This window comes from Camellia sinensis, chromosome 8 (assembly GCF_055761805.1).
Source record: "Camellia sinensis isolate YWXY chromosome 8, ASM5576180v1, whole genome shotgun sequence".
Classification (NCBI taxonomy): domain Eukaryota; kingdom Viridiplantae; phylum Streptophyta; class Magnoliopsida; order Ericales; family Theaceae; genus Camellia; species Camellia sinensis.
In genome coordinates, this window is record NC_138968.1 from 38907070 (window position 1) to 38934768 (window position 27699).

Below are 27699 nucleotides of genomic sequence, written 5' to 3' on the forward strand. Positions count from 1 at the left end.
GAAGCACTAATAGCTTGTCGCGAAGATAATGAAACCAAGAATGAGAAAGGGGTTAGGTAAAGAGATCAGCCACCTGATCAACTGTAGGAACATATTTGAGCTCAATCTGATTGGCAGCCACTTTTTCACGAATAAAATGGCAATCGATTTCGATGTGCTTGGATCGAGAATGAAACACAGGATTGGATGCTAAAGCCAAAACAGACAAACTATCACACCAGATAACAGGAATAGCAGAAGAAGAAACATAGAAATCCTTAAGCAACTGTTGAAGCCAAGTAAGCTCAGTTGTGGCATGAGCTAAGGCTCGATATTCAACTTCAGTGGACGATCGAGAGACTGTAGCTTGCTTTTTAGCTGACCAGGAAATCAAGTTTGATCCAAGATAAACACAATAACCAGAGGTAGATTTTCGATCAAGACTGTCACAGGCCCAATTGAAATCTAAAAAAATAGATAGAGAAAAAGGACTAGGAGTGAAAGAGAGGCCATGAGACAAAGTCCCCTTAACATATCTAAGAAGCCTCTTGACTGCTTGAAAATAAGCATTGGTGGGAAGATGCATAAATTGAGAAGCCTGATTGATAGCAAATAAGAGATTAGATTTACTGATAGTCAAATATTGCAGACCACCTACTAAACTCCTATACAGAGCAGGGTGAGAAAATGGCAGAAAATCATATGCAGAAGACACTATCTTAACAATCATAAGAGAAGAGCATGGTTTGCAGTCTTGTAAACCTGCTTTGTGCAATAATGCAGCTGCATACTTGCCTTGAGATAAGAAATAACCATGCTCATGTGTATGAATTGAAATGCCTAGAAAATAAGAAAGGGAACCAAGCTCTTTCATGGAAAAGGCCTTGTGCATCTGCTAAAGAAGTTGAGCAACTAGGGCAGAATCGCTGCCAGTTAGTAAAATATCATCAACATACACCAAGAGGATGGTGAGGCTAGTAAAAGTGTTCTTGATAAAGAGAGAAGCATCATAAAGACTATTGGTGAACCCCTGAGAGAGAGCAAGAAGGTTGAAAAAGTAGAGTACCAAGCCCTAGGAGTTTGCTTGAGACCATAAAAAGCCTTCTTGAGTTTGCAAACATGAGTAGAAGATTGCAAAAATCCTGGAGGCTGGAGCATATAGACCTCTTCCTGAAGAATGCCATGAAGAAAGGAATTGGAAATATCAAGCTATTTGATAGGCCATTGAAATTGAAGAGCAATACTCAAGAATATTCTGATGGTGGGTTGTTTAGCCACTGGACTAAAAGTCTCATGAAAATCATTTCCTTTCTGTTACAAAAACCTATTTGCCACCAATCTATCCTTATAACGAGCAATAGTACCATTGGAATTTCGTTTAATGCGAAAAACCCACTTGCACCCAATGGCAATCTTATGAGGTGGAAGATCAACAAGGTCCCAAGTGCTTTGTTGTTTAAGAGCCTGATATTCTTCCTTCATGGCTTAAAGCCACACAGGAGATTGAAGAGCAACCTGAATAGAGGTAGGTTCAGTGTCAAGAAGAGAGGCAGTAGCAGTAACACACTTAGGAAGTTTGTGTTTGGATCTAGTAAGCATGGGATGTATGTTAGATATAGAAGAAGGAAGAGAATGAGGAGGTAAGTCAATGGTAATAGAAGAAATAGGAATGGGCTGAGCAAGAGAGCAGGAGCAGGAGGAGAAGAAAAATAACGCTCAGAAAAAGAAGAAAAAGGCTCAGAATGAGTTAAAGATGGCACAGAAAGAGATAGAATAGAAGAAGAAGAATAATAATAATAATAATAAGAAGAAGGCGGCCTAAAAGGAAGCATAGATGAAGAAATGGGTGAAGAAGGCCAGAAAAAGGAAGTAAGAGCAGACAAATCTAAAGGAAAAAAAGAAGGAACTAAGGACTACTGAGAAAAAGGAAAACATGATTCATTAAAGACTACATGCCTAGAAATATAGACTTTTCCAGAAATAGGATCAAGACACCTATAACCCTTAATAGTAGGATGATAACCCAAGAAAACACAAGAAATTGATTTAGGTTCCAGCTTGTGAGTAGTATAAGGCTTTAACCAAGAGAAACATTGGCAACCAAATACTTTAAAAAAGGAAAAATCAGGTAAGGTATAGAACAACATTTCAAAAGGAGTCTTGAGATATAAAACACTAGAGGACATTCTGTTAATAAAGAAAGCAACTGTGACAATAGCATCAAACCAAAAAGTAATAGGAACAGAAGAGTGATGAAGCAGGGCTATGGCAGTTTTAGAAAGATGTCTATGTTTGCGTTCAGCTATGCCATTTTGAGCCTAAGCATAGGGACAACTGCTTTGATGAACAATTCCATGAGAAGACAACAAAGTAGCAATTATTTTATTAACAAATTCAGTACCACAATCAGCCGTAAGGATCTTAAGAGAAGTCTGAAACTGAGTTTCAATATAGGCTTTAAATACAAGTAATTTATCATAAACCTCACTCTTGTAATTCAAAGGATATGAACCCAAGTGAATCTACTATAATCATCCACAAACAAAACATAGAAACAAAATGGGGGATTAGCAGGTGTGAAAGGACCCCGCACATCACTATGAACCAAGGAAAATGGACAATTAACAGAAGTATTAGACAATTTGAAAGAAAGCCTATGAACTTTAGACACATTACAATCAATACAAGACAAGTCCTTATTCAATAAAATTTTATTTCGTAAAAGAGCAGCCATATGATGAAGCTTTAGAGAAGATGGATGGCCTAATCTGTGATGCCAAAGCATATCAAAAACAGGAGTAGTAGTGCTAGACTGAAAAACTTGGGGAAAGAATTGCTCAGAAGATGGAATGAACTAGTAGAGGCCATTGACATTAACACCTCTATGTAGAACCTTGTTCGTGCATTTGTCCTGAATGACAAAAGTATTAGGATAAAAAATAACAAGACAATTATGATATTTGGTAAGTTGATGCACAGATAAAAGATTTGAAGAGATGGTAGGAACATGAAAAAGATTTGAGAGGTGAAAAGAATAATGTGGAGTGGGCAAGTGACCTTTACCTATGTGACTGATTGGTAAAGAGGAACCATTACCAACTTGAACCTGTTCCTGACTTTGATAAGGCTGAAACAATTGAAGATTAGTCAAGTCATTTTTCAGATGGTTGGTGGTAGCAAAGTCAACATACCAAGGAAGTATGGGAGGATCAGAGGAAGGCTTGGGCACTGAAGCAGCATAGGCCTTCGACTGAGACAGAGAGGACTATGAGGAATTACTACGAGAGAAAGGCTAAAAATTAGATCCAGTCGATGAAAAGAATAATGTGGAGTGGGGAAGAGACCTTTACCTATGTGACTGATTGAGGAACCATTACCAACTTGAACCTGTTCCTATCCTTGATAAGGCTGAAACTGTTGAAGATTAGTCAAGTCATTTGTTAGATGGTTTGCTTACCAGATCCTCATCATCAACTTTTGCAAAGGCTAAAGCCATTGATCTGAAAGTTCTTTGATTTGAGACAGATAAACCTTCATTGAAGATGATTTCTTACAGAGTGTTTGGAGTTTGGTTTTAAGTTGATAAATATGAGAACGTGAAATAGAAGTAAACTGCTTCTCCAAAAACTGTCATACCAGATCACTGTGAGTCAGATAAAGAACATAAAAATAAATGGATGAAGATAGAGTTGTAGTCAGACAAGTAAGCAAATGTGCACCTATTAGTTGCCATTTTGCATAACTTGGATTTGGAATAGATTTTCCAGATGCATCAATGAGTTTTGGGGATAGACATGGAATTGATCCATTTACATAATCAAGAAATCCGGTTGCTCTAAGCACATTTGTCATTTGTGTCTTTCATATGAGGAAATTGTTGGATTCGAGCTTCAGTGTGATGAGAGAATTGAAATTTGAAACTAGTAAACTGAGATTTGATGGTAGAGAAGAATCTGCCATTGAAAGGCCGTGGATCTTGCTCACAAGAGCTCAAAGCTCTGATACCACATTAAGAACCTTATAACTCTTCGTCTTATTCAAAAGTATAGCTTACACTTGTATTTATACAGTAAACAAAATATCTAATCTATACAAAATATCTAATCCTAACTAACTCTCTTTAACCAACCCAACTCATGTTTAGTCTAACCGACTACATAACAAACTATCTAACCGCCACAACGGATTGCATTGTAGCATGCCATCTTAACATTATTATTACAAGTCTGTGATGAACAAGCTATAACAGGCAAAGGCTGCAGCTCAAGTGTGCTGTGAGATGGTGATTGCTACAGCTCAAGTTTACTGTGAGATGGTGATGATGGGATAACTCCGTCAGTCGTACCTAACCAACAAAGTGATTCTCACACGTTTCATTTAATGTTTTCGATTAGTGAATGAAACTATCACTTTGTTGGTTAGGTAGGAGACATACTCAGTCAAACTTTTTAGTTGTTGGATGATTTGTTGGTCCTCAGCCCCTTCCTCAGTTTCGAAAAAGTAGAAAGAATGTGTTTCACCATAACCCATACCAAAACTATAAACAAGATCACGGGCAAATTGTACAGCCAAACAACATAGAAGCTAGAAATCTTGTAGGTGCCAATAATAACCCAGAACTTTGGGATAATCTCCTTCACTATCAGAGCATAACTCACCAACAGTGCTCCCATGACAAACATTGGAATTGCTCTAAAGCAAAGTGACCATTCATTGACCAGTGACCATGTGTTTAGCAGTATCACAATCATACTCCCGGCAAAGGTGACAGTATTGAACACCAAGAAGTAGAAGATTTTTGGTAATCGATGAGAAGCCGATATAAGATCTTTAAAGCTTATTGCTGCCAACTCAACACCACGGTTTTCCCGTGGATAAATATTTGTCAAACTGAACAGACATGAGTAGGTAGCCCCGGCTAAAAAGATGAAGACGGCCAACAACACAGATTTTGTCATTGAGGAGAGAGATAAGACCATCATTTCTTTGAACTTGGGTGATTTTGGGATTGGAGGTGATGGTGGTTGGGGATGATGATGTGTTTGGATTTCAAAACTTTGTAGTGCATATCCTTCTTTGGCTCCAACTTGAAGAAGTAGTTGACTAATATCATTGTCAATACTATCAGAGAAATTTTGGTTAAGGAGGTCTAACGCTGTGAAACCTTTCATGTTCTGTAAATTTACTTGCACCTCTGTAGAATTGAGTATCAGCTGCACAATCTGCATCACATTTAACTAGTAATCAATTAGAACTGAAATCACATTCTACACATAAGGAACACTATACTCTAAACGGAGACCCTACAACCTTTTAAATATGACAAATTATGGTGGTAGTCTCTGTACTTTGATCATTGAATTATTTTAGTCTCTATAATTTTAATTGACTTGATATTGACCATGAATTTATGATTTTGTTTCAATTTGGTTCAATTAATTACAACTCTTAACATTTTTTTTAATAAAAAATACGCACATAAGTGTCATGTGTTATATTTTTAAGGATAAAATTATAAATTTACTCAACTCAGTGAGTTAACCTCGACCAATTTAGTGATAATTTAAATAAATAAAAAAATACTAAATGATATTATCAATTTGACTAAATTGACACAAAATTTAAAATTAAGGATCAAAATTGAGCTAATTAAAAGTATAGGAACCAAAATGACATAAGAGGTAAAATATAAGGACCACTGGTGTAATTTGCCCTTTTAAATATTAAGATAAATTACAAATACACCCCTTCAAGTTAATTAACAACTTTTAATGATATTAAAAATATATTTTAATTAATAATTTAAGTAAAATTATTGTTATATAGAAGAATGGTAAGGAATTTCATTTTTTTTAATTAATTTTGTTAAATAGAAAATTTTGAAAATGGAGTATTTATAATTTTCAAATCACAAGAGATAATCTGTATTTTAAACAAACTTCAAATGGTGCATTTGTAATTTACCCTTTATATTAATAGTAAGAAATTAGGTAAATTATACCGTTGGTCCTTCGAGTTTGAGTTCAAAATTCATAATTTCAATTTGAACTGTTTGATCTTTACACTTTAATTTTCTTATAATGTAGTTCTTCTGTCACTTATCAAAAGAAACTATAAGGACCCCTAATATAATGAATAAATTACATCAGTAATTCTTATAATTTATTTTAAATTCTATTTTAATCCTTCTAAGGTGACATGTCTGAATTAAACTATCCAGTCATTATCTAACTAGATGTAAGATGGACTCCAAGTTAGAAACCAATCTTATAACTTTATTAGGAAGAGATAGATGTAAGATGAGTCTCACTATTTAACTCATGTATGTGTTCCATTTTGTAAAAAATTTCTCTATTTCTAATGCAGTTGTATTAGGAAATTAACTAAACCAAGCATCACATATATAGCATCGTGTATCTAAATTTGATTGGGTAGGGCAAGAGAACCAATACCTGGGGTTGTTTATGGGAAGTTGCAATGTGAAGGAGGGTATTGCCTTCATGGTCCTTCCAATTCAGTAGCTCCTCTTGCTTGTGCTTCTGAATTTCCTTCATCAAAACTTCAAAGGCACCATACTGCTTCTGCTTCAATGCAAGGTGAAGAGCAGTCTCTTGAAGAGAAGTCATCCTCTTGAGAGACTCTGGACATGCCATGACCAATGTCCTCACAACTTCCTCTCTCCCTTTCAACGCAGCGACATGGAGAGGAGTTCTAGAATTATTGTCTCTCACATGACACAGTCCGACAGTTAGCTCAGCGAGTGCTTTAACCACCGGAACGAGCCCATCTTCACTACTAAAATGCATGGGACTGTAACCCTCCTGGTTTTTCCCCCAGACCAATTCGGGTTTTAGCCGGATGATCTCCATTGCACACTTCACCTTACTCTGCTCACATGCAATGAGTAGAGGATTGCAGCCCTGACAGGGTCCATCTTCTTGTGCCAAGAAACTTTCTAGTTTTGGTCCCAAATCAGCAATGTCATCATGTTGAATAGCCTCTAGAAACCTCTCAGCCATTTAGGGTTAAGGTTTACTGATTTCCTTTGGTTGAGCTGGGATTGGGTTTCCAATGAGTTGAGCGTTGGGTTGTTCAAATTCAACTTGCGAGTCTAACTGAAGAATCGTGGCTCGTTTTGCAGCTAGGTGAGGGCAGACATGGGTGGCTATTAAGCTGGTCTAGCAAACCCTAGCAGTAGAGCTTAAGCTTTAAGGGTTTAACATATATATGTATTGTAATGATGAAGCCATCAAAGGTATGGAATTAGCAAAGCACCTAGGTTGTTTCATGGAAATTTGGGTGAAATTGAGGAGGAAAAAAATGAATACTCTCTCACCGCGTAGAACAAAAACTTTCTCAGCCTTCGTACCTTATGGCAAAACTCATTTTACGAAGGCAATGTCCTTTTGTTTTCCATCAGGTTTCTGGAGACATCAGATGGGACCGACAGTTTAATGAAAAAAATTTTGGGTGTCTATATATTACACTTTAGATGGGAGTTGACTTTTTAACTATTTTAATCCGGAATTAAAAAGTTTTGTTTGAGGTCATACTTTTACTTTTGCAAGAAAAAAATAAAATGATTATAGGTTGAATATGACATTTTATCTTATTGACTTTTTAACTTATTTTGTCTTTTATAACTAAATAGTTAAAAAAAAAAACCCATGACAAACATGACTTTATAAAAATTGCCATTCAACATCTTGACAGAATAATTACTTCATTAAGAAACCAAGAATCTAAAATTATATTGAGAAAAGCCTCTCAACTGAAAAAAAAAGTTCATATTAAGAAATTCCTATACAAACATGCGTATATATATAATTTTTTTTCCTACACAATGGCCAGCTTTGTTGACCATGGATTCAATATAATTCTATAATAAAATAAAATAAAAATAAAAAAACCATATACGAAATCATTGTTAGTGTTCGTTTGACATGATTGAGGTTTTTTTTTTTTTTGGTTAAAATAGTTATAAAAAGATAAAATAAATTAAAAAATTAATAAGATTAAATTTCATATCCAAACTATAATCATTTTATTTTTTTCTCTTATAAAAATTAAAAAAATTTATCCCAAATAAAATTTTTTAGTTCAAATTAAAATAACTAAAAAATTAAGAAGGCAATCTACAACCCCAAACGAAGCGCTATTTGCCTTTTTTTTTTTCATTTTTATAGGTCCATGTGCTGGACAAAGATTTGACTCTCAAAGTTGATGCTTTGTCTTTTGTTTTAATTTTGGTCAATTTACTATATTGGGTTGATAATAGGGAGTTGCACTAATAAATTTTAAATTAATAATTTATACATTGTTTAGTCTTAAAAGTTTTTTTTATAGACTGAAAGGTCCCATTACAATGTTTCAAACATCAGATTAATGTTTCGAACATCAGATTAATGTTTCAAACATTAGATTGATGTGCAAATGGGACTAAATGGAACATAAGAAAACTTTTAGGACTAAATGGTTCAACTTTTCAAAAACTAGGACTTATGGGTAAATTTTCCTTGATAATATTTGGATATTATTTATTTGACATCTCATAGAATGATTTGGAACATATTAAAAAAGTCAAAAGTTAATTTTTAATTTATTTTAAATCATTTCATTTTTCACATAAAACAGTAAAGAAGTTAAAAAAATTAAAAAAAATCAAAAAATTAATTTTTAACCATTTTTTCAAAATATCTCATATTGTAATAACGGATGTGTTTGAAAAGTCATTTTTCAACTAAATTATAATGTAAAAAAAATTAAATTATTTGAGAATGACTTTTTTTTATAAAAAGATGTGTAAAAAGTAAAAATAATAATAAAAATGTTTGATTTTTTTTGTATAAACTTTTGGTTTTTTGATTTTATTACTCGGCTTGTTTGTGTGTGTGTGTGTGAGAGAGAGAGAGAGAGAGAGAGTATTTTAAATATTTCCCAAACATAGCCTAAGTTTATAGACGCAAAATTGGCCACATAAAATAATTTTAATCATACATATCAAATACTAAGACCCTTATAAAAGAAATGGTTTTACTCATATTAGTCCACTTATATTTTATGTGATTTTTTAATCATATATATCATACTAGCAGTTGACCCTTGCAATACACGTGCTATTATTTTTTTAAAAAATATTTGATGGTACAATGTGTGTTATAAAAGAATAATTTAAATTTAAAATTAAAGAATAATTTTAATTATTTATTTTGATAATATTAGTACTATCGTCCTATAAAATTGTTACTTGAATACTTATATATATATTTTTATTTTAGTTAAATTATTTGTGTATTTTAATAATTTTAATTCCGTCATATTATATAAATTTTGATCTGAAGATAGAAATGGAGGTAGTGGATCATTTAGTTGAGGAGAGGAGTAAGGCACAGTTCGATGTTGAAGCCATGAAAATCATATAACCATTTCACGTGCTATTTTTTTTTTATATAAATATTTGATAGTATGATATGTGTTATAAAAGAACAAGTAAAGTATAATTTCAATTATTTATTTTGATAATATTGGTGCTATCATTATATAAAACTATTACTTGAGTATGATAAGCCACCTGTCACTCAGCCCACCCAAGCCAAGGCTTCAGTCGTGCAGCAAGCTCCACATGCAACAACAGCTCATACCAGTGCAGCTTAAGCTACATTCTAACACATGTGTTAATAGATAGAGGTAGTTAGTTTGTTAGGAATTAACCACATGTAGTTAAGTGTAAGGTTAGACAGTTATGGTCAGGTTAACCATTACTTACTGTTGTATATAAATAGTTCATCTCTGTATTTGATCAGTTAAGAAATAATATCAAGAGCTCAAATTCTCTTTATGGTATCAGAGCCCTAGGCTCCTATGAGCACAGTTCTTCAAAGGAAGAAGCTCATCAATGGCTTCTTCCACCACCATAGGTGTACCAGAATCATCTTCTTCACTTCCTTCAAACCTCACATTGTTGATCTCGAATCTCAATGCTTTTGTTACCATCAAGCTTGATTTACCCAATTACATAGTTTAGAAGAATCAACTTTACAACATCTTAAGAGCAACCAATCTTCTTGGCTATGCGGATGGATCTGAGGTATGTCCTTCACTAGTTATCTTAGATTCGAACAATCTTGCAATTCTGAATCCAAAGCATACTCTATGGACTACAATTGATGCTCATCTCTTGAGCTGTATAACTGTAACTCTGTCACCTTTACTCTTCACATCTATGATCCATTGTCAAACCAGTCATGCTGTTTAAAGTACTCTTGCCAAGAGGTTTACTTCTCTGTCTAGATCTCACATCCATCAACTGAAGAACAAATTAAATCACATTGTTAAGAAAGGATCAACTATGGAACAGTATCTGAACAAATTCAAAGTCATCGCAGATCAGCTTGCTTTGGCTTCATCATCTGTTAATGATAAAGATTTAGTTCTTTTAATCCTGAATGGATTACCTGAGGAATTTGATGCTTTCAAAACTAGTATAAGAGCCAGATCAGATCCTATTGTTGTGGATCAACTCTGCAATCTTCTGTGTTTTGAATCTATCCATATAGAGGCCTCTCTTAAGCTTCAACATGCTTCAGAAATTCTAGGATCTGCTGCCTATATTGCTCCTAGAGGCCATTATTCAAATAAAGGTAGTCATCGAGGCTCTTATAGGGGCAGAGACATTTTCAGAGGAAGGGATGAAGGTAGGTTTCGAGGTCAGTCTAGTCACTATCAGAGATGAGGTACAAATCAGTTTCAAAGAGGCAGACATAGCACTGCACACAACACAGGACCTAGTTCTGCAAACAACACAGTCAATGCTTCTTTAATCTGTCAAATCTGTGGAAAAGCAAATCACACTGCTCTAGACTGTTGGCATAGGTTGGATGCTGCTTTTCAGAATTCTCAGGCTTCATCTTCATCATACACTTCATCTCCACACAGTAAAGCCTATGTAGTTTCTGCTTATGCACCCTCAGTATTTGCATCTGAAACCAACTGGTTTCTTAACTCTGGAGCCACTAGCCACACGACTAATGATTTAAGTAATCTCTCCCTTTATCAACCGTATCAAGGCCATGATCAAGTGGCTATTGGTGATGGTTCTACTCTTTCCATTGGTCATACTGCTCCTTCCTACTCCCTATTTTCCATTCCATCTTACCAAAATGCTGTATGTTCCTACTCTTTCCTCCAATTTACTTTCAGTACATCAGTTAACCAAGGATAATCATTGCACTATTTCTTTTGATGAGGATTTCTTTCTTGTTCAGGACAAGAATACACAGAACATTCTGTATAAAGGCTGCTACTCCAATGGCCTTTATCCACTCATCTCTTCATCCTCTGTTGCTTATCCAGTCTGTCTTTCATGTTCCACTACTCCAGCTGCCTCACCTTTACCTAATTGGCATTCTCGACGTGGTCATCCATCTTCCAAGAAATTTCATCACATCATGGCTCATCACCACTTTTTTTTTCTTTTTTTCTTTTTTATCATAATGGCTCATCACCACTTAGTTCTTAAGCCTTCAACTTTGTGTCACAAGAACTTCAACTGGTGTGAACACTATTGTGTTAGCAAGAGCCATAGGTTGCCTTCTACTTTGTTTAATTCCACTGTCAACAGACCTTTGGCCCTTATACACACAGATGTTTGGGGACCATTTTTCTACTTCTATTTTTAGTTTTGAATACTATGTGTTGTTCATTGATGATTTTAGCAAATTTACTTGGATTTTTCCTCTTCATTACAAAAGTGAGGTGTTTGACAAGTTTCTTAAGTTTAAAAGTTTTGTTGAAAATCAGTTTCATACTCAACTTCAAGTTTTAAGGAGTGGCAATGGGGAAGAATATCTCAGTATGCCATTTCAACTTTTTCTCAAACAAAAAGGAATTGAGCATCAACTGACTTGTCCTCATACATCATCTCAAAATGGTGTTGCTGAAAGAAAACACAAACATCTCATAGAGACTACTGTGACTCTTATGCATCAATCTTCTCTTCCCTTGGCTCACTGGTTTAATGCCCTTGCCACTGCTGTCTTTCTTGTCAATAGACATCCTACACTCAAACTTCATAATCTCACTCCTTATGAGGTCTTGTTCAAACAGAAACCTGATTACATTTTCTTGAGATCCTTTGGTTGTAGGTGTTATCCATGGCTTAAGCCTTATACCTCTCATAAACTTCAAACCAAATCTATTCCTTGTGTGTTTCTTAGTTATCAACTTTCTATTAAAGGTTATAGGTGTCTTGACCCTGCCATAGGTAACGTTTATATCTCCAGACATGTGTTTTTTGATGAATCTTCTTTTCCTTTTCAGTCTTCTACTTCTTCTTTCTCTTCATCATCATCAGTCCCACAATTGCTGGATTTCTTTTGGTCTCTCTCAATACAGCCAAATTCTTCTTGTCACATATCTCTTCCTTCTTTTCCCCCTGTAGCAGTTCAGCCTACACCTGCTGCAGTTCATACCATTGCACCATCTCAAATTGCACCATCTCCTCATGCAACTTTCCCACCTGCAGCTTTCCCAACTGCAGCAACTCAGCCTACATCTGCAGTAGCCCAGACTGCACCTTCTCATCCTGCAGCTTCCCACTCTTCTCAAACTCAGCCTGCACCATTTTCTCACTCTTCTCAGATTCCAATTTCCTCACTTTTCATTGATCTTCCTTCTATTTCCAACTATGCTTCTTCTATTTCTTCTCTTCCAACCAATGTTCATCCAATGCTTACCAGGTCTAAAACCAACATTCCTTCTTGTCTAACTATTTCTACTGTTAGTTTTGAACCTCAAACTTATACAGAGGTTGCTTCTTCTCCTACTTGGCAAGCTGCTATGCTTGATGAATATGAAGCTCTTCAAAGGCAAGGCATTTGGTCTTTAATACCTCTTCTACCTAGCAAATAGGCTATTGGCTGCAATAGGTCTACAGGCTAAAGTAGAATTCTGATGGGATTATTGCTAGGCATAAGGCTAGATTAGTGGCCAAAGGCTTTCTTCAAACTGAAGGTGTTGATTACTATGAAACCTTTAGCCTTGTAGCTAAGCAACCAACAATTAGAGTCCTCTTGTGCCTTGCTCTTTACTTTGATTAGCCTACCAAGCAACTTGATATTTCTAATGTTTTCTTACATGGCATTCTAGAGGTGGAAGTGTACATGGTCCAGCCACAAGGGTTTGTTCATCCCACCAAGTCTTCTTTTGTATGCAAATTAAACAAAGCTCTATACAATCTTAAACAAGCCCCTAGAGGTTGGTTTTCAACCTTCTCCAATTTTCATTCTACCCAGCAGTTTGTTGCCAGCCATTGTGATTCATTTCTCTTTGTCAAAAAGACTTCTACTTCCATTACTATTCTCCTAATTTATGTGGATGACATACTCCTTACAGGTAATGATCCTCTCTACATTGATTCTCTTTTCACTCAAATGCATGCTACCTTCTCCATGAAGGAGCTTGGTCTCATCAACTACTTATTGGGCATTTCTGTCAGTAAATCCTCATCAAGTTATGTTCTCTATCAATATAAGTATGCCTCAGATATTTTGGCCAAGGCAGGGATGAGTGATTGCAAATCTTATTCCTCTCATATGGCTTCCAAGTGTTCTAATTCCTCTTCTCCTCATGATGACTTACCCTTCTCTCTGCCCTCTCTTTATCGCAGTGTGGTGGGTGCTCTTCAGTACCTTACTATCACCTGGTCGGATCTAGCATTTGCAGTCAACCATGCTTGCCAATATATGCAAACACCCTTGAACAAACATTTTGTTGTTGTTAAGAGGTTGCTCAGATATTTGAAAGTCACTTTAACTCATGGCTTACATTTTTCTAGTGGTCCTCTTCTTCTTCATGCATATTCACACTCTGATTGGGCTAGTAATGCCCTTAATGGACGCTCAACCACTGGCTATTGTGTCTATCTTGGACCGAACTTAATCTTTTGGATTGCTAAGAAACAACCAACTATTTCTAGGTCCTCCTCTGAAGCTGAATACAAAGCCTTAGCACAGGCCGCAACAGAACTCAGTTGGATTGGCATGCTCTTGGCTGAACTTCACATTTTTGTTCCTGTCCCTACTCTTTGGTGTGACAATCTCTCTGCTATGGCTATGGCTCACAATCCTGTTTTTCATGCTCGTACCAAGCACATCGAAATGGATTATTACTTTGTTCGTGAAAGGGTTGCTGCCAAGAAGCTTTACATCTCTCATGTTCCTACCTCAGATCAAATTACAAATATTTTCACTAAACCTTTGTTTGTGGCTCGCTTCCAATATCTTCAGGGCAAACCCTTAGTCCTTTCTCATTTTATGAGTTTGAATGGGCATGATAAGCCACTTGCCACTCAGTCCACCTAGGCCAAGGCTTTAGTCAAGAAGGCTTCAGTCGTACAGCAAGCTCTACATACAGCAACAGCTCACACCAGTGCAGCTTAAGCTGCATTCTAGCACATGTGTTAATAGGTAGAGGTAGTTAGTTTGTTAGGATTTAACCACATGTAGTTAAGTGTTAGGTTAGGCAGTTACGGTCAAGTTAACCATTACTTACTGTTGTATATAAATAGTTCATCTCTGTATTTGATCAGTTAAGAAATAATATCAAGAACTCAAATTCTCTTTAGAATACTTATATATATTAATTTTAGTTAAATTATTTGTGCATTTTGATAATTTTAATTTTATTGTTTTATAAAAGTGTAATTATCATATTATAATTTTGTATGATATATATTAAATTATAAAATAGTAAAATAAATACTCATTTTAATATTAAAAATAATAGTTAAATTACAAAAAAAAAAATTAGTAACATAAAATTAAAAGTGATTCTAACTATTTAATTTTCTTTTATATTTATTTGGAAAATAAAAATATGTTAAATAAAATTTATTAAAAAAATTAAATATAAATATATTATAGTTGGATTACCATATAATGATTTTATATTATATATATATATATATTTAATTATAAGATTGTAAAATAAACACTCTTAATAAAATTCAAATATCAACTATATTAAAAAAATTCAACAACGACTAACCAATAAATAATCATGTGACAACATCTAAACCTAAAAAGAAAAAAATAATGAAAACATACAAACGATAAATACATCTCAGTGCGTGAAGTAATTAACCATATATAATATGATGTCAAAGCAAAAGAACTTACTGTTCAACAATTGAAAATGTAACTCAAGCAGCAAATCTAAATTTTAGAATTCATTCAAGAATATCATTGTTGTGTAGGTTTTTACTAATGTGAATTGTGATTATATAAAATAATGTAGGAAATGAAGTATAATTTCATATATAGGATCACTACAAAATTTAAATGACATATCCATAATATAAAATAATATAAAATTGGTATTAGGTATAGAATAATACTTGAAAAAATAAGAAGAAGAAAAAAATAAGGCAATTTAGCATTAAATTTTTTTTTAATACCCTTGAAAGAATTAAGAAGAAAAACGTGAAGCACAAAATTAGTATTGAGTTTGTGAATTATCTCAATTTACCTTGAAAAATATATGGAAAAGAAATATTTGTGAAATAGAGTTCATATAAATAGGTAAATTGGTATAATTTAAACTAGATTTAGGTTTATGCAGAACTCTATATGTAATTAAGAAAAATACATACTGACATGGTTCTCTTATAAAAAAATAAGCATTTATAATGTTACATCTAAACATAGAAAAAATATTACTTCTACTAATATATATATATATATATATGATGGTAACACCCTTATAAAATAAATAGTTTCACTCATATTGATCCACTTATATTTTATGTGATTGATTCTGTTTTTGTAGATTTATTGCTACAATAAACATGTCATAGGATAAGTCTTACATTTTATCTAGAAAATACTGACCCTTATATTTTATGGAACCCATCAAATGATATGGTTCATGCTACATGAGGTGATATAAAATCCAAATATGATCACACATTAATTTACCCATTAGTATTTTTTCTATGTACTTATTTCCTTCAACTCTATTAGACTTTTTTACCTTTATGTATTATCAAATGCAATTATAAGTATATTTTGTACTTATTTTTTCTTAGTTAAATGATTGTACGAGTTTAAATAATTTTTTTCCCCTTTTGCCAAAGGCTCCAAATTGCCAAATGCGAACCTTGTCATCATTCAACAACTTAGGAACTTGCCCATTCCATTGAGAGTCTACAAAATATATTTTTTATTCATGTTCAAAATCATTTAATTGTGATTCCTTTATGAGTAGAGCATTCTATTGTAGTGTAAAGTTTTATTTTAAAATTACTCCGATTCTGAGGACGAATGTTGATGACATTAGTGATAGAAAACTTTGCGGAATATAAATTAAAAGCCGTTAAGGATTCAATCCTATACATGAAAATTATATGAATTTCTACTATACAAAATAAGTGTATACGTACCTTGATCTATGATAGTATGAAAATCTCTTTTGAGAAAGAGAAATCTTGAATAGAAGACCTTGATCTTCAAGTTCTTTATTTGTCTAAGATCTTCAAACCACTTTTCTCTCTCTAGTTGATGGGAACCTTCTTATGGTGGCAACTTGAGTTTTGTGATAGAGAGTGTGGTTTGAGACCTTATACTATTTATACTAGTAATCTTCCCATCAAAGAATCAATCCATTCAACGAACCTCATTAAATAGATTAATGTATCTTCTACATTCATAATAGATACATAATGCATCTTTAAGATTCATTCATAATGAATCTATCACATTCAATGCATTGACACTATCTCCATTAGTCTTCTATACATTGTATATATATATATATATATATATAGGTCCATTCATTAACAATTAGTTACCATCTAATTGATGTACATGTATATTGCTTAATGAGATGAATCTAGTATAATCATGTATAAGCCACATTAAGCCATATTCAAGAAAAATTCTTACAATCTACTACTTGGCTTGCATGATTAAATTACGTCATTAGATTATAATAATATGACCAACGTTCTTCCATTAAAAGATTGCACCATCACCATTAGATTCTATTCAATGAAATTATTAGCATCAAATCATTGTAGTCAGTAATTTACACATTGATCAAGACTGTACAATGGTTATAGTGTTAATATTTTCCATCAACATTCACCTGCAATCTTTAGCTTCGTCAATGCACCTGTAAAAGTTTGAAGATGTCTTAAAATACATATATATATATATATATATATAATTAAAAAAATTTACTGTAGATTCATAATAAACTAAGTAAAAGAAACTGACATGATACAATCAGATATCCAAATAGCATTAAACATTCTCATATACTAGTCCAACTATATTAGCAATTAACATAGGCTTAATTAATCAAGTTTGGACCTCAACACATGCTCCATTAGGTGCACAACTTTTAACAAAAAACTAAACAACCTAATCTATATGGCAAGACTTTATCATCCTCGCACAATCAACAAGACTAAGTAACTTAATAGATCAAAACAAAATATATATAAAAAAAAAGGGCTTAAATCACAAAAATGGCATTAGGAACATAATGGTGATTAATGTTAATTCATCTATAACGGTCCCGTTGTTTATATCTTCTTCTAAATTGTGCACAAGTATGAAGAATGAAAACAACAAACATAATCATTACTAACATAAGGTGATTATAACATAACATTTATCACGAACATAATACATTTATTTCAAGTCTAAACATGATAAACTTTCTATTAAGCCCATGTGCGCAACATGTTCTTGAAAGAGCTTAAGTGTGAGACCATTAGTGAAAGGATCTGCCAACATGAGTGTTATGCCAATATGAGAGATGAAAACAGTCTAATTCAAAACCCTTTCTTTAACAACTAGATACTTGATATCAATATGCTTTGATCTTCCTGAAGTTTTGTTATTATTGGAGAACAAAACAGTAACATCATTATCACAATAAATCTATAAGGACCTCGAAATTGAATCGAAAAGTTGTAATCCATATATGAAATTCTTTAGCCATACTACATGGCATGTAGCTTAATAACATGCTATGAACTCTACCTCCATAGTGGAAGAGGCTGTCAGAGACTGCTTATGACTCTTTCATGAAATGGGTCCATTAGCAAGCATAAAAATGTACCCAGAAGTGAACTTTCGAGTGTATTTACATCTAGCATAATCAACATCTAAATAACCAATTACTTCAAGGCTGTTTGATAAGTAAGCATGTAATCCTTAGTGCCTTATAAATACCGTAACACTTTCTTAACTGCTTTCCAATGACCAAGTTCGGGATTACTTTGGTATCGACCAAGCATACCAACCACAAATGCTATGTCAAGACGTGTATAAACTTGAGCATATATAATGCTCCAAACTACAGAGGCATAAGAAATTTCTTTCATTTGTTCCCTTTCTAAATTATTTCTGGGATACTAAAATTCACTAAATTTATCACCCTTAACTATAAAAGCAACACTACTTGAACAGTTTTGCATGTTGAACCTTTTTAAAAACCTTTTTGATATAGGCTCCTCGGAACAATCTTAAAATGCCACAAGACCTATCTCGCTGAATTTCTATCCCAATGACAAAAGAGGCTTCAATAAGATCTTTCATTTCAAAATTCCTCGTAAGAAATTACTTTGTCTCATGTATCATTTCCATATTATTGCTAGCAAGCAATATATCATCAACATACAAAACTATAATGCAGATATTGCTCCCACTAATTTTAAGGTAGACACATTGATCAACCACATTATCCTTAAAATTAAATTTGGTGGGAACTTCATGGAATTTAAGATACAATTGTTGAGATCATTGCTTTAGACCATATATGGACTTCTTAAGCCCACAAACCATATTTTTTTCCTTACTTTCATCCTGAAAACCTTCAGGTTGGTCCATGTAGACCACTTCATGCAAGTCACCATTTAAAAAGGTTGTTTTAACGTCCATTTGATGTAACTCTAAATCATAATGAGCTACTAAGGCCATGACTATTCTCAAAGAATACTTATTAGAAACAGGAGAATAAGTTTCCTTATAGTCCATCCCTTCTCTTTGAGTGTCCTTTAGTAACTAATCTGGCCTTGTATCTTTCGATATTTCCTTTAGGATCACGCTTGGTTTTAAAAACCCATTTGCATCCAACAGTTTTGACTCCCTTAAGCAATTCTACAAGATCCCATACATTGTTGTCTTTCATGGATTTTAACTCATCTTTCATGTCATTTAACCATTGAGCTGCATTTCCATTATTCATGGCTTGGTCATAAGAAACACGATCATTCTCCAAGTCTATATCACACTCATTTAGGTAAACCTCATAGTCATCTGATATGGTTGGTTTCTTTTCTTTTTGTGATCTGCGTAAAGATTGTTTTGCAACTGGGACAACTTCTTTTTCAATGTAAGAAATCTCTTGAATACCAACGTTAGCTACAATAGGTTCAGGTACTTCATTTTCTTGGATAATCGTAGAAGGTGTAAAAGCACGATTTTCTTCCAAAGAAAGATTTTTGAGATTCATACTCCCACTAATGGCCCCGTTTGGTAAAGCTATAGGAAAGTGATTATAGCTTATAGCTTAACAGCTTATAGCTTATAGCTGTGAACATAAACTGATTTTTGACTTATAAATTAAGCTTCTCCTCCCCCACTCAAAAAATAAGTTAATTTTTGACTTACAAAAAGCTATAAGCTGTATTGTTAAGCTGAACCAAACATATCGAAATAGCTTAAATTAAGCTAAAAGCTGAAATAAGCTGGAAATAAGCCCTACCAAACAGGGCCAATGTCTTCATCCTCTAAGAACACAGCATTTCTAGTTTTAACAATTCTTGTGCTATGAATAAGATAATAGAATCTAAAACCCTTTGATCTATCAGGATATCCAATAAAATAACAACTTATAGTTCTAGGGTCTAATTTCTTTATTTGTGGGTTGAAAATTTTTGCTTCAGTAGAACAACCCCATACATGTAAATAATTCAAATTAGGTTTCCTACCAACCTACAACTCATAAGGAGTTACAAGCACAGCCTTACTAAGAACCCTATTAAGAACATGTACAGCAGGTTTTAAAGCTTAACCCCACAAGAAATCTGACAAAGAAGAGTTACTCATCATGTTTTTCATCATGTCCAAAAGAATACGGTTTCGTCGCTCAACTACACCATTTTGCTCAGGCATACCAAGCATTGTGTGGTTAGCAACAATACCATTCTCAGCTAAAAATAAAGCAAAAGCACTTGAATTTTGACCCGACTCAGTGAATCTACCATAATATTTACCGCTTCTATCAGAAATTACACTTTTAATCCGTCTACCAAGTTGATTTTCAACTTCAACTTTATAAAGTTTAAACATATCCAGTGCTTCTGATTTTTCACAAATAAGATACACCTAAGTATACCTAGAAAAGTCAATAATAAAAGTAGTAAAATATTTATTTCTAGAAATAGTTGGAACAGTAAAGGGACTACATATATCAATATGAATTGTGTCTAATAATTCAGTAGTCCTAGTAGCATCCTTTTTCTTTGTCTTTGTGTATTTTCCTTTAATACAATTCACACAAGTACTAAAATCAGAAAAATCAAGTGAACTTAAAATTCCATCTTTAAGAAGACATTCTATCATTTCTCTTGATATGTGGCCCAAGCGCTTATGCCACAACATAGATGAATTTTCATTCACTCGCATTCTCTTTTTATTTACCAAGTTGTTTACATGAAAGGATAAAATAGATTGTACATAAGTGGAATCTAAATTCAATAAATAAAGATTACCATATAAAGTACCAGAACCAATCATATGAGAATTATGGAATAAAGAGACTCCATTATTTCCAAACTTAAATTCATAACCACAAGAATCAAGTTATGAAACAGAAATTAGGTTTCTAATAAAAACATAAACATAAACTGTGTTTACTAAATCTAAAATGAAACCAGAGTCTAAAATTAGACGGAGGTTGTCAATAGCCTCAGCGTCCGCTTCTATTCCATTCTCGACCGTAATGGTTCGTTCTCATTTATTTAGTTTCCGACTTATAAGGTATCCCTGCATGGAATTTGTTATGTGAATACTTGCACCAGTGTTAATCCACCAAGAATTTGGTGGAACATTTATCAAAAAGGATTCATAAAAGACAAAGCATTGAGTGTTACCTTTCTTGTCTAACCAACCTTTAAAACCTAGACAGTCTTTTCTTATGTGACCTTTCTCTTGACAGATATGGCATTGAATCTTATTTTCTTCATTAGCCTTGTGAGTTTTATCATTTGCATTCTTCTTTTTCTTACTTTTGCCTTTCTTGAAAATCTTTTTGGTTGGACCCAAGGTTGTAAGGTGAACCATATCAGGCTTTTCAGCTTTAAACCTCACTTCTTCTTGAACACACATGGCAATTAACTCACTCATCTTTCACTTATCTTTTTACATATTATAATTGATCTTGAAAGAACCAAATTGCGCAGGAGGAGAAGTCATAATGAAATGAATAAGAAAATTTTCAAAAATTTCAATGTCCATTCCCTTTAATTGAGAGGCCATGACATTCATCTTTAAGATATGTTCACGAACACTACTCAAACCATCATATTTCATTATCATCATTTTAATCATGAAAGTACTAGCAAGGGATTTGGAAGTTCCAATGAATTGTTCTTCAATATATTTCATATAGCCCACTGCACTTTCAAAAGCAGGGATTGCTCCTTGAATTGCAGGTGTAATTGAGCCTTTCATAATCATTAGACTTAAGCGATTAGTGCGTTCCTATTTATCATATAAAGCCATGTGTTTCTTAGAATTTGTATCATTAGGCTTTGTAGGTACTGGCTCTCTTAATGCATAGTCTAAATCCATAATTCCCAAAACAATTCCAATTTGTTCCTTCCATTTCTTAAATTTAGTTCCACTCAAAGCTTCAATACCAGACAAGTAATTATTAATTGCAGTGGGATTCAATGCTGCAAACACATAATATCCATTACATAACTTAATATAATCAACAAAACTACTTTTCACATGTCATGAATGAAAATAGCACCACAAGTTAAATATATCTAACTAGAAAACATAATTAGTTAGATACGGAATCAAGTTATCCTTCCGTTGGGCCGAATAACAATATATTTTGGTAATTTCATAAAAGTAAATGAGATGACTAATAAAAATAAACAACATAAAATAAAATAAAATAAAATAATCATTAAGAGCGTAACGATTTTATCACCCTTGGACAGAAAAACTCAATATCTTATATTATTTTATTAACTAAAGCACGTGAGAAGTTTATCACCGTTGGACAGAAAAACTCATTGTTATATTTATTATACTAATCATCTCGGCTGTTCAAATATACATAGTGTTGAGCCTCCATTAGGCTGATCAACAATGTTTCAACTCATAAGGTGTGTAACAAAACATTATAAGTGCATAAGGTATTATCTTAATTACCGCTTGTTCAATAATGTACAATTTTTTATTTTAATATCAATAGAATAAAAGATTAACCAAAAATAAAGATAAAATTGGACAAGTGTAAATCAAGGCTATACACTTGTTACACAAAACATCATCATAAAATGAAATTCATACTTATACGTTTCATGCATCAGAATTGAGAACCAAGCTCTGATACTAATTGATAGAAAACTTTGCAGAACATAAACTAAAAGCCGTTAAGGATTCAATTCCATACATGAAAACTATATGAATTTCTACTATACAAAATAAGTGTATACGTATCTTGATCCTTCTAGTGGTGATAACTTGAGTTTTGTGATAGAGAATGTGGTTTGGGACCTTATACTATTTATACTAGTAATTTTCCCATCAAAGAATCCATTCATTCAATGAATCTCATTAGATAGATTAATGTATCTTCTACATTCATAATAGTTACATAATGCATCTCTAAGATTCATTTATAATGAATCTATCACATTCAATGCATTAACACTATCTCCATTAGTCTTCTATACATTATGTATATATAGGTGCATTCATCAATGGTTAGTCACCATCTAATTGATGTACATTTATATTGCTTAATGAGATGAATCTAGTATAATCATGTATAAGCCATATTAAGTCATATTCAAGAAAAATTCTTACAATTAGTCATGAAGATTACTTTAACATACATAGTATTTCTTTTGGGTGAGAAATTTTTGTATGCCAATTACTCCTTTTGGGTTAGTTACACTCAAAACTCTTGTATTTTCACCGTAATTTCACTTTAGTCTCTTCACTTTCAATTGTGACAGACAATTCCTTACACTTTAAGTCAAGTTGCAATATCAATCTTCCATCAATTTACCGTTAATAAGGCTAACAAAACTTGTAGTGTGAGCTAAACTTGATATTTTTTTCGTCTCATTACTATCATTATATTTTCATCAAAATCCCACTTTAGTTCTTACAGTTTCACTAAAATTTCATTTGGTCCCTTCACTTTTAATTTCATCAACCTTATTAACAATAGATAAACGAAATGGTGAGATTACAACTTGACATAAAGTGTGAGGGATTGACTGTCACAATTGAAAGTGAAATGATCAAAATAACATTACAGTAAAACTATAGGGCCTCGTTTGATTGTCTGGATTGGATATAAGGGTTTGAGAAGGATATGTCATACCTAAGGATAAAGATGAGATATAATATATTGTAGAATATGAGTTGGATTATATATACTGTGGAGTTACTTATATTATGTTTGGTTAAGATAAGATATAGGATGGGATAAGAGGAGAGTAAATGTTTTTGACCTTTGGATGAAAGATTCGCTATATGCAACGGCGGAAATATACGATACCATGGGAGATTGGTATTGCATATCCCTATTTTGCATCATGTACTATCCAAACTTTCTATATCTAGAGCAATCAAACATGAGATATACGAAGACAAGAAAACATGTGAGACCCGCTCATATTATATCCAATCCCACCTTTATATCTGCCCTTATAGACAGTAAACAAATAGCGCCTAGGAGTGCTAAGTGTAATTAACCCTCTTATTTTATTTTATTTTATTTTCTCACCTATGTGTCTACAAAGGCCGCTGGAATTTCCACAAATTTCTTATTTATAACCAAATTATAAAAATTATAATCCCATACAATTAATAAAACTTTATACATAATGGACTTCCTGTGAATTTCAAACTTCATAACCTAGTCAAAATAAATGTAAAAATCAATAAATATAAGTCATCCAGAATATATATAAGTCGTACACTAAACAATAGGACTGGGCATAGGGTTATCCAAACCGCACAATCCGTCCAACCTGAACTAATTTGCATACAAATGGGCGGTTTTACAGGCACAATGTGGGTGGATGCGGTTTGAAATATGTCATTATTGCGGGTTGCGAGCAGGTTGCGGGTTTTATCCGCACCTGCAAGAACCCGTCCGCACTTAGACTTTTTTTTATTTTTTGTTTTTTAAAAACTGTGCCGTTGATTTCATTCATCCTATTCGCACTTAGACTATAATATTGATGCTATAATTGAACTTTAATATCCATTTGGTCATTGATAAATTTTTCATATACTCAACACATTATCTTACTATATTGAGATGCAATATATACACATTTGTTTTTCTTTTCATTACTTTATTATTTTACACTTTTTTTGTCAAAAGAATTATGAAGATCGAAGATTAAATTATATATTTTTCAATTTGTTTTTGTGCAGGGTTCATCAAACATATGCATGGAATTGGAATTTTTTGAAAGTTTGATGTGATTGATGGAGTTTGCGATTTTACAAATGTTTTTATTTTATTTAATGGGTTTGAATTGAATGAAATTTAACAACAATTTATTGTTATTTTATTATTGCATTTTGGATTAATGTAAAAGTTAATGAATGTTGATTCATTAGTTATTAATGTAGAGCATTAATTATATTTTATTTAATGTTTTTATTTTATAAATTTTAATTCATTAATTATTAATGTTGAGCATTTTAGAAAATCAAGAAAAATGGCCCAAAATAAATATTTGCAAAATGGGAAAAAAAAATGCCCAAAGATAAATGTTTAAAGAAAAATGTCTAATCTATAAACCGCCCGCAACCGTCCACACATCCGCGAACCCTATCCGCATGAACTGCAACCCGCATTACGGGCGATTATGAGTTTAATTTTTTCCAAACCGCACATATGTGGGCGAGTCCAAATCGCAAACTGAACCATCCAAAACCAAACCACAAACACCTCTACTAAACAATGATGTGGTCAATATGGTTGCACTAAATTAGATTGTATAATGTGCCGTTTTGGCAACTTGCCAAAAAAGCTGCGTTTTGCCGCTCTTCCCAAAAAAGCTAAAATGGCTTTTTACCATGAAAACCATTTGGGGAGGTAAAAAAAAGCTATTGGTAAAATTACAGTTATACCCTTCATGGATCAAAATGAGCCACATATAAGTGAAATTGTAAATTTACTAAATTGGGTGAGGGTATTTTGGTCATTTAATTGTGATGTGACAGCATAAATAAATATTAATCAAAAAAGGCAAAAGTAACTTTTTGCCAACTTCTTAAATCACTTTCTAAAAAAGCTAAAAAACCTGATAAAAAGTCAAAAGTCAACTTTTTATCATCTTTTCAAAACACCTCAATATAAGACACGTCGGAGAAGTCAGGATCAAGATTACTACTTGTTTATTTCTTCATCTTTCTGAGGCCTCTGGTTGTTAATTTGGGTTTGCAAATTGTGTGTTGATTGTCCAATTTAATGTAATTTTCTTTTAAGTCACGTTTGTTTAGTTCTATAGGATGGAAAAGAGTAAGAGTATAATGGAATTGAGTGAAAAGATTATTAATGTAGTGATATTAGATTGAAAATGTAGGATAAAGAATATTTATTTATACACCACCAGATTAGTAATATATAGTATTAATATATAAAATTAATATTTTTTAATTTTTAGTATCTTTTTAATATTATAACTATTTTTTTGTTCCAAAAAATATAAATTTTGCATAAAAATCATTTAAAGATTCACTAATCCCCTCACTCAATTTCTAATCCCAACCCCCAATGGGATTGGTAGTCCTACCAATAGGGTGGAGGAATTACTAGTCTGAGGAGATAGTTATTTCTCTCACTCATGTCCTCAACTAAACACTCTTTAAGTGGGTCTCATAGACTATTAGTCCTATCTCCCTCCTTAAAGAGCCAAACAAACATGGCCTTAATATTTATAAGGGCAAATTATACTAGTTGTCCTTGTATTTTGAACTTTATGTCATTTTGATCTTTGTAATTTCAATTGACTCAAATTTGACCCTGAATTTATGATTTTGTCTCAATTTTATCTAATTGAATACAATTGTTACCATTTTTTAATTAAAAATTGCACACATAAGTGACATGTGTCATGGTTTTAAGGACAAAATTATAAATTTTTTCAATTCAGTGAGTTAACGTCAATTAATTCAATGATAATTTTTCGTCAAAAATACTAACGGTATTATCAATTGGACCAAATTTATACAACATCTAAAATTAAGGATTCAAATTGAGCTAATTAAAAGTGCAGAGATCAAAATGACACAAGAAATAAATCATAAGAATTACTGGTATAATTTGCCCTATTAATAAATAATAATATCTCGTTGATTAACAATATATATATATATATATATATATGAGAGGGTAATTTATAAGTAAATTGGGCCGAGCTGAGTAATGGGCCGTTCGATGGGCCACACTAGAAAAGGGCTTGGCAAGTGGACTGTAGTAAGTAGCGCGGTCCAAGTGGAATGACAGTTACCACGGTCGGAGTGGATTTAGCTCGGTCATAGTGTTTGAAGCCAAGGTATGATGGCTTCACACGGTGGACCTCGCTTTGGTTAACACGGTCGTAGCAGGCCGTAGATTAGACCGGTTTCAACAGGCTACCGAGGTACAACTGAACGAGAGCCAAGCTAGCTTGGCGTTTTGCATTGGAGCACCAAGCTTGGTTAGCTCGGTCTTAAGTTAATAGCCCGGTTAGAGTATGCATAACTAGGGTACAGGCACTGAAGGGAAGATTTGAGCTGGGTTAGCTCGGTCGTACTGCCATCCAACCGGGGTAAAACCATCTCACTTGGTTTAAGCAGTGAGGGGGGTGCTGAAGGATAAGCATTATCTTTCAGGAGTGTGATTCCTAGGAGGACTCTGTATGGAGGAATAAGAGTCCTACTAGGATTATGCCACGCGGAACCTATAAAAGCTCATAACATCACCTATGAAGAGGTAACACAACTTTGATTCTCGAATACACAGAGCTTTTGTCTATTTGTCTATTTTGCTAACTTAGGCATCAGAGAGGTATCCGGCACACACCCGCCGGCTAGCTCACGTATGTGTTTTCAGGGAGTAAAGCGACGACGTTTGGAGAAGCGCAGACTTGATCAACAGGATTATACGAGAAGATTATTTCTTGCTCATATAATTGGCGCCGTCCGTGGGAATTTCATAAAAAGCAAAACCTCTTGATCAAGTTTTCCTCTCTAGTTGAAAGTAATGGCGCACAATGAAGACTTGCCGCAATCTGCTATTGATGGGAAAACACCAGAAGGGGGTGGGAGGCGCGAAAGTTTACCTTTTATCCCACCCATGGTAGAATTAGATCCCCAGCAAAGGAATTCGCATAGAGAAGCAAGAGAAAAACAGGGCTCAAGTCCACACCGCTCTCAAAGCCCTGATAGTCAGAGA

General features: G+C 33.4%; 2 protein-coding genes across 3 annotated transcripts; both read right to left on the reverse strand.

Annotated features, from left to right (window-relative positions):
- Positions 1-3988: 3988 nt before the first annotated feature.
- LOC114293487 (uncharacterized) lies at positions 3989-7175 on the reverse strand. 2 transcript variants are annotated; one of them, XM_028237563.2, is made up of 2 exons: positions 6432-7175; positions 3989-5201 (listed from the first exon to the last, which is right to left on the reverse strand). In XM_028237563.2, the coding sequence occupies exons 1-2, from the start codon at positions 6996-6998 to the stop codon at positions 4428-4430; spliced, it is 1341 nt and encodes a 446-aa protein (XP_028093364.2). In that variant the 5' UTR covers positions 6999-7175; the 3' UTR covers positions 3989-4427. The 2 variants fall into 2 exon arrangements, with proteins under 2 accessions (XP_028093364.2, XP_082738620.1); XM_082882494.1 differs by having other exon boundaries at positions 3989-5216.
- A 14235-nt stretch (positions 7176-21410) lies between these two features.
- LOC114293488 (uncharacterized) lies at positions 21411-27602 on the reverse strand. The gene is made up of 3 exons (XM_082885123.1): positions 27530-27602; positions 21813-21946; positions 21411-21752 (listed from the first exon to the last, which is right to left on the reverse strand). The coding sequence occupies exons 1-3, from the start codon at positions 27600-27602 to the stop codon at positions 21411-21413; spliced, it is 549 nt and encodes a 182-aa protein (XP_082741249.1).
- Positions 27603-27699: the final 97 nt, after the last annotated feature.

Coding starts and splice junctions, on each gene's coding strand:
- LOC114293488 (XM_082885123.1), bottom strand. CDS start 27,602: ATGGGTGGGATAAAAGGTAAACTTTCGCGCCTCCCACCCCCTTCTGGT. Junction 21,947..27,529: donor CCCATCAATAGCAGATTGCG/GCAAGTCTTCAT, acceptor ATGTGTTTGCAG/CATTGAATCCCACTGCAATT. Junction 21,753..21,812: donor ACTATGCATTAAGAGAGCCA/GTACCTACAAAG, acceptor TATGATAAATAG/GAACGCACTAATCGCTTAAG.
- LOC114293487 (XM_082882494.1), bottom strand. CDS start 6,998: ATGGCTGAGAGGTTTCTAGAGGCTATTCAACATGATGACATTGCTGAT. Junction 5,217..6,431: donor CTTCCCATAAACAACCCCAG/GTATTGGTTCTC, acceptor ATTGATTACTAG/TTAAATGTGATGCAGATTGT.